Consider the following 15048-nt stretch of genomic DNA (forward strand, 5'->3'; position numbering starts at 1 on the left):
GCAAGATCAACACATAAATATCAGCTGTGTTTCTACATACTAGCAACAAATAACCCAAAAAAGAAATTAAGAAACAATTCCATTTAGAATACCATCCAAAAGAATAAAACACTTAGGAATAAACTTGACCAAGGAGGCAAAAGAAAAAAAAAAAAAAACCAGAGACACAAAACTGAACTTACAGATGCAGAGAATAGACAGATAGTTCCCAGAGGTGGGGGAGTGAGCGTTGGGCAAAATGGGGGAAGGTGGCCTAAAGGTGGAAACTTTCAGTTATAAGATACATAAGTCCTGGAGATGTAATTAATGTATAACATGGTGACTACATTAATTATTTTTTAAATAAACGGAAAAACAAGTAAGAAAAAAAGGGTTGACAAAAGACTTATACACTAAAACTACAAAAGGCAGCTGAAAAAAATTAAAGACATAATGAATGGAAAAACATTCTGTATTAATGGGTTGGAAGACTTATTATCAAGCTGTAAATAGTACCCAAAAGAATCTACATATTCAATGCCATCCCAATCAAAATCCCAATGTTTTCCACAAAAACAAAAAAATCCATCCTAAAAATTATTAATCTCATGAGACCCCAAATAGCCAAAATAAACCTGAAAAAGGAGAACAAAGTTGCTGGTCTCACCCTGTCTGATTTCAAAACTTACTACAAAGCTTCAGTAACCAAAATACTGTGGTACTGGCATAAAGACAAACATAAAGATCAACTGAATAGAATACAGAGCCTAAAAATAAACTCTTGCATACATGGTCAAACAATTTTTGACCAAGGTGCCAAGACCATTCAATGGGGAAAAGCTACTCTTTTCAACAAGCGGTTTTGGGAAAACTGGATATTCACATGCAAAAGAATGAAGTTGACCCTTTCCTTACACCATATACGGTTATTAATAACATGGATCAAAGACCTAAGTGTATGGACTAAAACTACAAAACTCCTAAAATTGGGAAAAGCTTTATGACATTAGATTTGGCAATTTCTTGGATATACTCTAAGTACAGCAATAAAAGAAAAAAATAGACTGGACATTGTCATAATTAAAAAACAAATTTTGTGCATCAAATTTCAGCAGAGTTAAAAAGGCAACTGTGGAATGGGAGAAAATCTTTACAGATCATTTTTCTGTTAGATGATTACTATTCTTAATTTAACTGCTGTTCTTTCTTCTAACATATATGCAATATGATTTACCTTTGTGTCTTTTTGCCACCAAACCGAACCTCTTCTCTTAAAAGAGAGAAATGTGCCTCGTGACTTGTTAATCCAAGCATAATCTGTTGAAAAAAGATTAAAAAATGTCTCTATTCTCTAATTTTTTATAGTATCAGGTTCATAGAAACAACTAAATAAAAAACATTTCTATATAGAAAAACACATGCTTATTTAATAAAAACAATTTATTAGCACATTAAATATACAAATATCAAAACCTGATCCACTTATTGGTTATGAATGGGGTGAAGTGTGTTTTTCTAAGAAAAAATGTTTACCTTAGACTCACATGACCTTTATAACAATCACTGTTTATTTCAATCCTGATTCAAACAAAACAAGATGAAACATTTATGAAGCAATCAGAGAAATGAGAATACTAAATGGTTATTTGTATATTATACAGTGATAATTTTTATTTTATGTAGGATAATGGCATTATGGTTATCTTTTAAAACAACGCTTCTCCTTTAAAGACACATTTAAATATTTATAGATTAACTGATACAATGTCTGGGATATAATTCAAGAGTCAGAGGAGTAGGAGAATGGAGACAGATGGTTAGGAATAAGAAAATGAAAATTATTGAATAATTAAGGTGGATTATTTAAAGTTGAAAATTATTTCAGGTGGATAAAGGACATAGGAAGGTTTATTATATTGTCTTCTCTACTTTACGTTTGAAAATTTCCATAATAAAAAGTTAAAACAAAAAAAAGCATAGTAAAGTTATTTGGGTCATGGAGTTATCAGATCAGGTATTATTAAAAGTGATATATCAAGCATGAGGGTAAAAAACGCCCTCTACACCCTGATCTCAGCAGAGTATTCATAGCACTAGGATCAGTCAAGTATGAAGACTACAGAGACCTGTTGATCATAAACTGTATCAAAAGAGTTCATTTTCCAATTGTTTAAGAACCTCGCTAATGGCAGAAGTAGCAACCCTTATTATGTCTCCAATATTTGTTTCCACAGCCAGAAAGCTTCTTATATAAGTCTCTTAGATATTTAACTATAATGGCATAAGGTTATAATAATAATAAACATTATACCTACCAAGTCAGCATCTAAACCATAAAGACAATGTCTGGTGTTTGGATCATGATCTGGCTTTGCTTTCTCCGATCTGATAAATTCCATGATTTTATGCTCTCCTTCTCCGGGAGTCTAAATATATGTTTTAAAAAAATGTGGTAATAATGCTATGCTTTAGAATATTAAATTTTAAAAAATCTCTTTGAATAAAAAAAGATAATAACCTCATGGCCTGAGAAGTAGATGGTAACTCCTTGCCACGACTTATCTGTAGAAATTTTCATATTTACAAAATACTTCAGATGTTCATGTAACCGGGCCATGAATTCAGTCCCTATAAATAAAAAGTTTCAAAAGTTTGTAATCTGAGAGAGACATAAAAAGCACTCTTTTTATGTTCCCAGGGACAACACGAAATTGGATCTGTGCGTCCAGGAAATAGTTAGGTGTAAGATCTCTAAAGAAGTCAAACCCCTCATGCTTATCTTGAAAAGCAAATAATTTTGTACCTTTCTCTAGCAAGTATTACAACTGTTTCTCATTTCACTGCTCACCCTAAAATCAAGCTAATGTTCCATAGGTAAGTCAAGAAATGTTACTACTGCCTCAAACTATGCTTCACATATTTTCACACCAGAGCAGTTTCAACTCTCGAATGAAACTCAACCTTTGGGGCACCTGGGTGGCTCAGTTGTTAAGCGTCTGCCTTTGGCTCAGGTCATGATTCTAGGGTCCTGGGATGGAGCCCCACATTGCGCTCCCTGCTCCGTAGGAAGCCTGCTTCTCCCTCTCCAGCTCTCCCTGCTTGTGTTCCCTCTCTCGCTCTCTCTGTGTCAAATAAATAAATAAAATCTTTAAAAAAAAAAAAAAAGAAACTAAATCTTCTATTTCCTCTGTTGGATTCTGAACCTTTTTTTTAAGGCATGCAGCTTTAATTAGATTGCTAATAACAACAACTATTATTATTACTATTTATCTGGAAAATTATTATTATTATCCTAGAAACTGAGTCTACAGTGATTATGTTTCAGGAAAAGTCCAGATGGTCAAGAGTCAATGGCAATGCAGTCTTAAACCACAATTAGGATAAAATTGATTATTAAATCAAGCAATGTATGATAAAGGCACTTAAATGAAACACAAATTACCACAGTAAAGAATTCATGAATAAATAAGATTTAAAATTTTTTTTTCAAAGTAAAGGATTGTAATTGTTAGACAAAGCTCTAATAAGTACAGAGTATGTTGTTGCATACAAAGTTAAATTAAACTTATAATACTGATAAAGTCATTAAAGTCATAGAATTTTTAACTGCCTTTAAGAAGTACAATAGTAAGTGTTCTAAACTAGGAGAATGGGTTTCTTATCCTGATTACAACAGCTAGCTGTATGAACGTGGGTGAGCCACAACCTCACTGGGTCAGTTTTCATACAAATAAATGGTGGGAGTAGGATGGATCTTGTAAGATCCTTCCAGGTTTGAAGTTCTGTGCATCTGGGAGAGTTCTGTACACAACTGCTCTTATCGACATCTGTAAATCCCTGGAGTGGGTTTTCCTAGGAGCACTTATAATCAAGGTGACCAAAACATCTCCTGAGGGAACACAACTGGGAAAACAGCATTTGGAATTTTAAGGACAAAATAAGTAAAGGCTAGAAAAAAAAAATGCATTTGAAAAAAAAAATTTACATTTACATTTAAATCTCTCATAATTTGGGGTGCCTGGGTGGCTCAGTAGGTTAGCTGTCTGCCTTATGCTCAGGTCATGATCCCTGAGGTCCTGGGATTGAGACCCATGTCGGGCTCCATCCTGAGCAGGGAGCCTGCTTCTCCCTCTCCTTCTGCGCCACCCCCCCACCCCCTGCTCATGCTCCCTCTCTCTCAAATAAATAAAATTATTAAGAAAAAAATCAATCTCTCAGAATTTTTCTTTCAGTGAATTTACCTGGTGTAATACAGTTGGAATCAAATCTGGCCTCTGTAGGAAGAGTTTCTCCTTTTTCTAATGCCTTTTTTATTTTGTCTTCTGCCTCCTTTGCTGACCTTAAATGTTAAGTAAAAAAATATCTTAAGGTTTCTGGGAAAAAGTACAGATCTTTACATAAAGTAAACTGTTACTTAGATGCTTCTGTAACTAAAATACTAATTAATCAATTTTACGTTCAAAACATAATACAAGTTTTGAAATGATTATAATTGATAAAGATGAGCCTCAGAATTGTTCATTTTTACTTATTTAAAAAATTGAGTTTTTCAGAGAAAGGACTATAGAAGTAGACATTATAACAGTATAAAACCGACACAGAATGTTACAAATAGTTATAAAGCAATTCTTTTCTTATCATAAGTATATAGCAAATCGATTCTACAAACAAGCTCAAAAGTTGAACATTAAACATTCATTAAATATACTATATTCTATATTTAATAGTAACATCAAACAAGTACATTATTAAAATGATCTAAAATGATCTAAGAATATTATATAAAAATAACTGTACAATTTTAACAGATACCTTTGGGTTTCCTTATAAAAAATTTAAAATATAAGCCTAATAACATTAATGACATCATTTGCCAAAATCATCTCGTTGGAGGCAATAGGATTTACTAGAAAGAACATGAGTTTTAGAGTCAGACGGACCTAGGTCTGAATATAGGCATCCCAATTCCTGTTCTGCTTCTCCTGGAATCCATTTCTGGCACGCTGTATGCCACTGGCATGTAAGTTAGGAAGTTCTGCTTTATGTGCATTTTCTACAGCCTTGCTACTAGCTCTATCTACTGTGCCCTGTGGAATTTTATTTCTATGATAAACTTTTTCATATGTAACCTTTTACCAAACTCTTTTTCGTACATAACCTCTTACCAACCTCCTCAATATAACAAAATCTGAAGATATCAACTTATTTGTAATTTCTCCAATAGAAGCCATTCTTTCTTCTCTTCTCTCCTTCCTTCCTTTGATTGAACAAATTCAATGTTACCATGTGACAAGTTTTGGGACTATAATAGCAATGATTCCCATTTTCACAGACCTTACACTCTAGTGGGGAGACAGAGAACTTAACAGCCAATGTTTAATGTAGCTGCAACACAGAGAATGTTTGGGGCAGGGACAAGGAAAGACTATTAATCTAGGTGGAAGATTATGGTAGCCTAGGCTGACCAGTAGCAGTAAAGATGGAAAGTAAATATGTATGACAAATTTAAGAGACTGGATAAAGATTGGGTGTGGAGAATGAGGAAGAAATAGTCCAAATTACTCTTGGACTCTTGGGTTGAGCAGTTATTTGCTATTGTTATCATTCACCGAAATAGGAAACAGAAGGCAGGCAGCTTTGAAGTGGACTTCAGTTCTGAACATGTTAAACCTGGAAATGTATCTGTGGTATCCAAAAGGAGATATTTAGGAGACATTTGGCTATATAGGGGTTCTGGAGAGAGATATCCACCAGGAAGATAAATTTGTGAGTCATCAGTATAGACACGGTAATTAAAAGCACTGAATAAGATCACTCAGGACCAATAATAGAACCTTAAGAAAAATCAATATATAAGAAAAAGGCAAAGGAAGAGAAGATAACAAGGAGATCAAGAAGGTACAGTCAGAGAGTGTGGTTACATAAAGATCAAGGAAAGGAAGTTCAAGAAAGAAAAAATCATCACATTGTTAAATACTAGAGGTAAATGAAGTTAACATATAGAGAGAATTATTCTTTAGATTTAGTCATAAGGAGTCTATTTGTAATCTTGTAAGGAGGTTTTAGTGGTAGGGATGAAAGCCAGATGGCAGCAGATTTAAAGTAAGAGATACAGGAGGTTATAATTAAAGATTATGAATGGAGAAAATAGTATCTGTGGAGAATGAGAAAAAGCTGAGTAGGGGATTTCAGGGAAACATGGAGCACTCAATATCCATTTCATTCTCTTAGGTTGTCTTCTGATACTGGAGAGGTTAGAAACCTAAAAAATTAAAATCTCGGGCTTCCTTGCAGCTAGGTGAGTGGATATAACTTAGATTCTGTCAGTTAGATGCCTCCACAAAAGGTTTGGAAAGTGGAAGTGTGGTGAAATCTGTATGACTGTTAAGGCAGAGGGTTTGTGGGGTGTGTGTGTGTTTCATCAATAGTAGAAGAGCTCTCAATATTCAGTAGTTTTGTAGGTGCTAAGAAGCAAAGTGTAGGGCAGATCTACCAGGTACACTGGGGCTCTGGAGCTAACAGATACAGTGGTGGCTTCTTGATTGCTGAATTATAACTAAAGCGATGTATTTTTGGAACCAATAGTTCAGGTAGTATCTTCTTAATTCCTGGATCATAACTAAAGGAATAAATTCCTGGAACAACCTGTTCTGGTGTGGGCCTCTGAAATCCTCACCTTCTTGAATGTTGTATTAATCGTGCCACTGGTGGGTCAGTTCTGTGGTGCTGTTCTGAAGTCATTCTTGAAGGCTCACCTAAATTCCCATCCTTCTGGCTCTTACAATGATTCTTTTTTAAAAGATTTTATTTATTTATTTGACAGACACAGCGAGAGAGGAAACACAAGCAGGGGGAGTGGGAGAGGGAGAGGGAGAAGCTGGCTTCCCGTGGAGCAGGGAGCCCGATGTGGGGCTCGATCCCAGGATCCTGGAATTGTGACCTGAGCTGAAGGCAGACACTTAATGACTGAACTACCCAGGCGCCCCTCTTACAATGATTTTTATAAGCACCTAATTCTTTGTAATATATCCCCTTCTGCTTAAAATAGGCAGGCTTCTATTTCTGCAACTGAACAGTGACTGATATAGTGGGCTTATATAATCCTTTCTTAACACTAGATTTTCTAGCCCAGCAGTCCCCCCAAAGTAGTTTAACATATATCAGGGGAATCTGGTAAAAAACAGTTTCCAGGGCCCAATTTCTGAGATTCAAATTAATTAAGTTTGGGTGGTACTTGAGGATCTAAATTTTAGAAGAGATGGTCCTTGTCTTTAAAGATGTCACAGTTGTTGGAATATCTTATCTTTTCTCTTTTGGTATTTAAATCACTACTTTTTACCATCCTTTTCACATTCTCATTGCTAGCCTTCTCTAAGGTACCCTCCCACCTTCCTTGATGATTTCCACTGTTTGATTCACAGGTGCCCTTTCCACTCCTTTACCTGCCGTTGTGATGAAAGGATTCATTATACTAACAACACATCAAACACACTGGACTCAGAGTCTTCCCATCAATTCTAACAACCCTCTTAACTTTACTTATCCTACTCATAAATAAGGTCACAGCATGACCTCATTTTTTTAAAAACTATTTCACATGCTCAGGATTTTGACTTTAAAACTCTACGTGCCTCTTCTCATCCTGTTACTTTTCCTATCGAACTCACACACTGTGGATGATAGTATCTCAAGTGTCCTAACTCAGCTGTCTTCTCATACTCCATCAATCACCTTCTAGTCTCACTTGCTTTTCTGTCCAATTTGGACCCATAATCAGTCAGAGTGAGCATCTATCTAGCCCAGGGTCTGGGCATTCAACAAATGTTTGTTGAATTAAACTATCAGTTTCCATTAGAACAATCTCTCATTGCACCCCGTAATTCTCTAGGTCAGGACAGACTATGAGAGGAGCTTTCTCTACTACAGCTGACCCTTGAACAACACAAGTTTGAACTGAATGGGTCCACTTGTACATGGATTTTTTTTAATAAATACAGTATAGTACTGTAAATCTATTTTCTAATAACATTTTTTCTCTAAGCTTACCATAATATGGTATATAATACATACAACATAAAAAGTACGTGTTTATTGTTTATGTTATTGCTAAGGCTTCCAGTCAACAGTAGACTATTAAGATTTTGGGGAGTTGAGTTATATGTGAATTTTTGACTGTGTGGGGACTGGCACCACTTACCACTGCATTGTTCAAGGGTCAACTGTACCGCTCTTTCTAAATTACCAAGGAGAAGTTTGAAAAATTTATGACAGAGAACAACAGTAACTACACAGCTCAACATATGCTTTGAGAAGGACACCTCACTTGAATTATTAATTTGTTTACTTGATTGATAAAATGTGACATAATCAGTTATTTCCGTTTCTGGGGGAATTTAAGCAGAAAAACATGAACAGAAGATTCAGTGTACTAAGTCAGTTATCTTTAAAATAATACATTTTATTAGTCTAAGTAGTATTTTAAAATAAACCACAAATGTTTTACCTAAAACGCCTCCCCCGCTGCTGGTTCATTTTTGCTCGAGGAGCCACACCATCAACAGCCATAAAGAACACTTTCCTAGGTTTAATAATGCGAAACAACACCTCCAAGTAGTGAAAAATATCAGTAAAGATTTTATCATCTGAAATTCTGAAGTGAACATCATCATCATTAGGATGGGAACATTGATGTATGATTCCATTCATATCCAGGTACAAGTTATCAAATTCAGGAATCTAAGAAATAAAGAAAAAATGATCAAAATTGTTACTATAATCTACCATGGATATTTAAGCAGCTGGGAGAACAGCTGATAAAAAGCAGGATATGGGGACATTCTTATTATATAAAAACTGAGAAAATAATCACAGCTGAATAAAGAAAGTAAAGAAAAAATGAACAGGAGAAATTGTAAGATGGAGACATATATGGCTATATAATGCACCAATGGCTTGATCAAATTTACTGTCAGGAAATTATCTACTTATTAAAATACCAAATGGGAAATGTCAAAATAAATAAATAAATAAAATCTTAAAAAAATAAAAAAGATTTTATTTGACAGAGAGAGACACAGCCAGAGAGGGAACATAAGCAGGGGGAGTGGGAGAGGGAGAACAGGCTTCCCGTGGAGCAGTGAGCCCGATGTGGGACTTGATCCCAGGACCCTGGGATCACGACCTGAGCTGAAGGCAGATGCTTAGCGACTGAGCCACCCAGGCACCCCTTGACATCAACTTTTTTTTTTTAAAGATTTTATTTATTTATTTGACAGAGAGAGACACAGTGAGAGAGGGAACACAAGCAGGGGGAGTGGGGGGAGAAGGAAGCTTCCCGTGGAGCAGGTAGCCTGATGCGGGGCTCGATCCCAGGACCCTGGGATCATGACCTGAGCCGAAGGCAGATGCTTAACGACTGAGCCACCCAGGCACCCCGACATCAACTTCTTAATGCCTCAATTTCCCCTATAAATGGGTAACATAATGCCTATTTAAAAGGCTCTTTGTACATGGTCATTAAAAGATTTTACAAGTGATTTAAAGCCTTCGTGTATATTTGGTTTCACTAAGAGTCACTGATTTGTTCATCTTAATTTAGAAAGCTTAGATTATGCCAAGAAATTTAGGAAATTTTGAAAACAGATTTCTTGTTTTTGACATGTGGATTAAAAATTTCTTAAACTTTGGCTAACAGGTGTCTACTTTTATAAAAAGACTTTCATGGCTCTGGCTCTCATTGATCTTTCCTTTATTTAAATGTTTGTGAGCAAGTAGGGGGAACACTACTGAAACAAATATACACTAACAAGGAAATGAAGTGGGTACAACTTAATAGTTATAATATCTAATTGTGATTAAAGAATTTGAGTAGTGTGTCTTACATACTAAAGTATTTTGAATTTTCAGACAAAAACATAATGAACTTTTCTTGTATGAACCTTACGAGAGCCATCTCTGAAACACTTCAAGTTTTACCATATGTACAGAAACTATACATTTTTCTCTTGAGAAAATAGCATGCCTCTGAGTTTGGGGAGTGAAAAAGTTTTGGCCTTTGAATCAATGAACAGCATAAAAACATACTGACAAAACCCCATTTATACAGGATTGTACCAGGCACCACATTAAAAAAATGTAAATGTCTTTACTGAGTAATAGGCTCAAATGACGTAATTGTGATCATGAGGTTTTAAAAGTATATTCAAGATTTACTATTTGCTTCAAAAAATCTGAAAACCTCAATCAAAATCTCCAGGTGAGAACTTTACAAAATGATTCCAAAGTTTCTCTAGGAGAATAAACATGCAAGAAAGAATATTAAAAAAGTAAATGAAGGAAATCTGCTTTATATGATATTAAAAATTATAAAGGTCTGATTGAACAGAATAGTTTAGAAATAGTTCAAGTGTCGGGCGCCTGTGTGGTGCCGTCGGTTAAGTGTCTGCCTTGGGTTCAAGTCATGATCCCAGGGTCCTGGGATCGAGCCCCGCATCGTTGGGCTCTCTGCGCAGCGGGAAGCCTATTTCTCCTTCTCCCTCTGCCCCTGTCTGTGCGCACCCTCTCCCCCCGACTCTCTCTCTGTCAAATAAATTATTAAAATCTTAAAAAAGCAGTTTAAGTGTATACAGAAATTTAGTATATAAGAGGCATTTCAAACCAGTGAAAGGGATGGGGCACCTAGCTATCTAGAAATAAAACACAACTGTATCTCATCTTATAAAACAATAAATTCCAAAAAGAGTAAACATTTTTAATGTGAGAAATATAAGTAAAAAAATTATATACAAATATTTTGGTAATTTTAGGGTGGGGAAAGCCAAAAATCATAAACCAAACAAACGATGGAGTTGGCAATCTATATTTTTTACATCTATAGGGTTAAAAGAAAAGGTCAAAAACAAGTTTAAACCGAAAATGACAAAATGCAGGGAAATGCTTGCAAATTAGGACAAAATCAACATTCCCAATAAACAAAAAAATCCTCTAATAAAAGAGCAAATTTTAAAAGCATGAAAAATGCAAAGCAAGTCAAGAGACACAAAATCTGATAAATATATGAAAAGATGTTCAACATCCCCAAATTTCAAATTAAAATGTATCATTTTTTCCCATCATGTTAGCAAAGATTAGAAAAAATGATATTACCCAGTTATTGGCAAGGTTTTGGGGAAACAGATATTTCATATGTTATTAAAAGTAATAGCTGGCATTTATTAAGCACTCATTAAGTGCCAAACATTGGGCCAAACATATTCATTGTCTCACTAAATTATGGTAACTTTAAAAGAAAAATATTTAGATTCTCCATTTTACAGAAGAGGAAAATCCCAGATATAGAAAAGAGAGAGATGGCATTTATACCCAGTATTCTGGATGGGAATATAAACTGGTGTAATAATATGAAAGTATATATCAAAATCTGAAGCATATATATCTCTGACCCAGGATTTCTTTCTTTCTTTTCTTTTTTTTTAAGATTTTATTTATTTGAGAGAGAGAGAGAGAGAACCAACAGGGGGAAGAGCAGGCAAAGGGAAAGGGAGAGGAAGACTGCCCACTGAGCAGGAAGCCCAACGTGGGGCTCAATCCCAGGACCTGAGATGGTGACCAGAGCCAAAGGCAGACGCTTAACTGACTGAGCCACCCAGGCACCCCCAGGATTTCTACTATGGGAAATTTATTCTGAGAAATAATCAGAAATGTGCACAAAGATGGAAGCACAAGAATATTAATGGGAGTACTATTTAGAAATAAAAAATAAAATCAAAATGCCTAATAACAGAAAACTGATGGTACATCCACACAATGGAATACTACACAGTAATTACAAATTATGATATGCATTCATATTTGACATTAGATAATGTGTGTAATATAGATGGTCAAATGACAAAAGTAGGCTATAAAATAGCAGGCATATTATTATCCCATTTATAGAAAATACTTATCTACATGTGTATCTGTATTTAAAGGTTAAGAGTACACAGAAACAAGATGGTACTGGTAGTTAACCTTTGATGATGGAATTTCAGTTGTTTATTTTCCTTTGGAAGATATAACAGCTTTTACATCTCTTTGTATTATATTAATTTTTACATAATGAGCACATACCTTCATAATCTGAAAAAAAACCTATAATTATCTTTTTAGAAAAGAAATTTAAAAAATTCTCTTAGGTTTCAGATTAGTAAGAAAAATACAGAATGACTGAGTAACCACTGACTAATTCAGTGAAGAAAATGAGAACATGCAATAGAATCTTGCTCCTTCACAAACACATAATAATGGAAAAAAAAAAAGAGAGAGAGAGAGGCAAACTGAGAAACAGACTCTTAACTATAGAGAATTGAAGACTGCTGGAGGGGAGGTGGGTGGAGCATGGGTTAAAGAGGGGAAGGGGATTAGGAGGGTACGTGTTATGATGAACATCAGGTGTTGTATGTAAGTAACAAATCACTGAATTCTACACCTGAAACTATTATTACACTGTTTGTTAACTAACTGAAATTTAAATAAAAATGGGGAAAAAAACCCAAAGACAATACTGAATTATTAATTCTGTAAAACAGATGTTTTGACGTTATTTTACACTTTCACCTCTCCTCAACCCCCGTATCTAATTAGTCACTTAGGTTTTGTTTTGTTTTTTAAAATTTAACTTCCAAAATGTCTCTAGAATCCTACCCTCCTAACCATTCCCATTGTGTTAGGCAATCTCACCATTTTCTCCATCCCCAGATTTCCTGCCTTAGTTCAAGCCCTGAGTTTTCCAACTAGACTACTTGCTTTTTTTCTCTCCCACCACAGTGTAGTTAGCCATTTTTCTAATATATAATCTGATCATGTTGCTTCCATACCTAAACCCATACGATACTATAAACTTTTAATACCATAAAAGATTCTGTATGATTTGGCTGTTATCTCTCCCACCAATTCCATATTCTTTCCTGTTTGCACATATAGTCTACAAGCTAACTACATACAGTACATTATTTAGAGAGCCGTAAATGCACTGGGCTTCTCCAAACCTCTGTGACTTAACAGACGCTGCTACTACTTCCTGAAATACTTTTCTTTCCTTTATGCTCTTTCTTCCACTGATCTTGCAGATTTTGACTCAGCTTTCAAGATCCAGCTCAGGTATCTTTGGAAGTTTTCTTGTACTTACCCAAGGGGAAATGATGTTCCTTTCTCTATGTCATATCTTATTTGTTTTTGTGTTCCCAATGCATACAAGAATGCCAGGCACATATATTACATGCTCTGTACATTTTTGTTGAATGCTTAAGTGTGACATTTGTCCTTTCCTACTAAACTGTGAGTTCCTCAAATCAAGGTCTCTGATTTGAGGAACTCACAGTTTAGCACGAAAGGACACACATTACACTTAAGTATTTGGTCATGTTTAGAACTCTTGGCACAAAGTAGCAAATAAAAATATTTAATAATAGCGAAGCCCTCCCTTTATTAAATGTGATAGCACATGTAAGCTATAACACTTACTTTGAATATGCATTTATACTGCTTTAAATTGTGGTTAAGTATTAACTTTAGTATCTAATTTTCTCAAATTAGTTGAGTTTCTTTTTGCTAGTATACTCTGTATCCTACTTAGTGCTGCCGCAAAATGCATTTTCATTAAGACAATGTATATTTGACAGTTTAAGAGAGCTATTGGCAATTCTTTTGTCCCAGTTCTTTAATCCTATTTATCTTAAACAATTCCAAGATTTTGTGGCTTCAGTTCATTTTTTAATATGCCTATTTTGGGGGGGGAGGGGCGGAGGGAGAGAGAAAATCCTAAACAGGTTTCACGCCCAGCATAAAGCTCAATCTCACAACCTTGAGATCATGACCTGAGTCAAAATCAAGAGTCGGATGCTTAACTGACTGAGCCATCCAGGCACCCCTTTAATATGCATGTTTTAAAACATACTATGTATTCTTTATGTTATATAGTATGATTAATATTCATTCGCTCAATAAATATTTACTGAAGATCTATTATGTACCACAAAAGTAGAGATGAAGTTGTAATGAGGGAACATATATATCTGATGAAAACTTAACCTTTACAAAAAAAGGTCATACAACTAAGATTAAAAACTCTTAGAGCATATGTAGTTCTCTTTGTGATCACAATCTGGTACAGTGCTACTATAATAGCTAAAATATGGGGCACCTGGGTGGCTCAGTCAGTTAAGCATCCAAGTCTTAATTTCAGCTCAGGTCATGATCTCAAGGTTGTGAGATCGAGCCCTGCTCCACCCTGGGCAAGGAACCTGCTTAGGATTCTCTCTCTTCCTCTTCCCCTCCTTGCTGGTGAGCAATAATTACAGGTAAGATCCGTTAAGCACTTGCCAGGTACTAGACAGATTTAAATGCTTTATAGTCGACCCGTGAACAACACAGGTTTGAACTGCATGGGTCCTCTTATGTGTGGATTTTTTTTCAATAAATACAGTACAGTACTATAAACATATTTCCTATTTTCCTATGATTTTCTTAACATGTTCTTTTCTCTAGTTTACTTTATTGTAAGAATACAAGATATATATAAGATATAAAATATGTGTTAATTAACTGTTTATGTTATCAGTGAGGTTTCCAGTCAACACTAGGCTATTAGTAGTTAAGTTTTGGGCGAGTCAAAGTTATACTTAGATTTTTGACTGCGTGGGGGCTTGGGGGGGGGGTCGGTGTTCCTAATCCTCACATTTTCAAGAGTCAACTGTATGTGCATTCACTTATTTAATCATAGCAATCCTAATATTATTATCTCCATTTTGTAGCTGACAAAACTGAATCACAAAAGGACTGAGTTACTCACCCATAGCTACTAAAGTAAGTGTTGGGGCTAAATTTGAACCAAGCAGAATTGCTCTAGAGCAGTATTTCTTAATCTTTCTTTCACTCTCGTCCCTCTTCCAGGTAGCTCTTTAGACTTGTTTTTTCCCTAATCATCACCCTCCAATGTAATTTTAATACCATAGTTATACTGTATATCTGTTTACGTACTGTGGCACTTTAAAATGTAAACCTCCACCCTCTCAACAATTTTGGCCCCCT

The 15048-nt window shown here is 35.2% G+C and overlaps 1 protein-coding gene across 3 annotated transcripts in view; it reads right to left on the bottom strand.

The window, feature by feature from the left end:
* Positions 1-15048, bottom strand: part of XRN1 (5'-3' exoribonuclease 1) — a 107462-nt gene that overhangs the window by 88015 nt on the left and 4399 nt on the right. For all 3 annotated transcript variants that reach the window (XM_027583131.2, XM_027583130.2, XM_027583129.2), the window contains exons 2-6: positions 8483-8715; positions 4221-4318; positions 2498-2607; positions 2295-2405; positions 1214-1296 (exon numbers count right to left, since the gene is read on the bottom strand). In XM_027583131.2, the coding sequence (XP_027438932.2) occupies positions 1214-1296; positions 2295-2405; positions 2498-2607; positions 4221-4318; positions 8483-8715 (635 nt within the window). The remainder of the gene's footprint in view (positions 1-1213; positions 1297-2294; positions 2406-2497; positions 2608-4220; positions 4319-8482; positions 8716-15048) is intronic.

The sequence above is a fragment of the Zalophus californianus genome, chromosome 1 (genome assembly GCF_009762305.2).
Source record: "Zalophus californianus isolate mZalCal1 chromosome 1, mZalCal1.pri.v2, whole genome shotgun sequence".
Lineage (NCBI taxonomy): Eukaryota > Metazoa > Chordata > Mammalia > Carnivora > Otariidae > Zalophus > Zalophus californianus.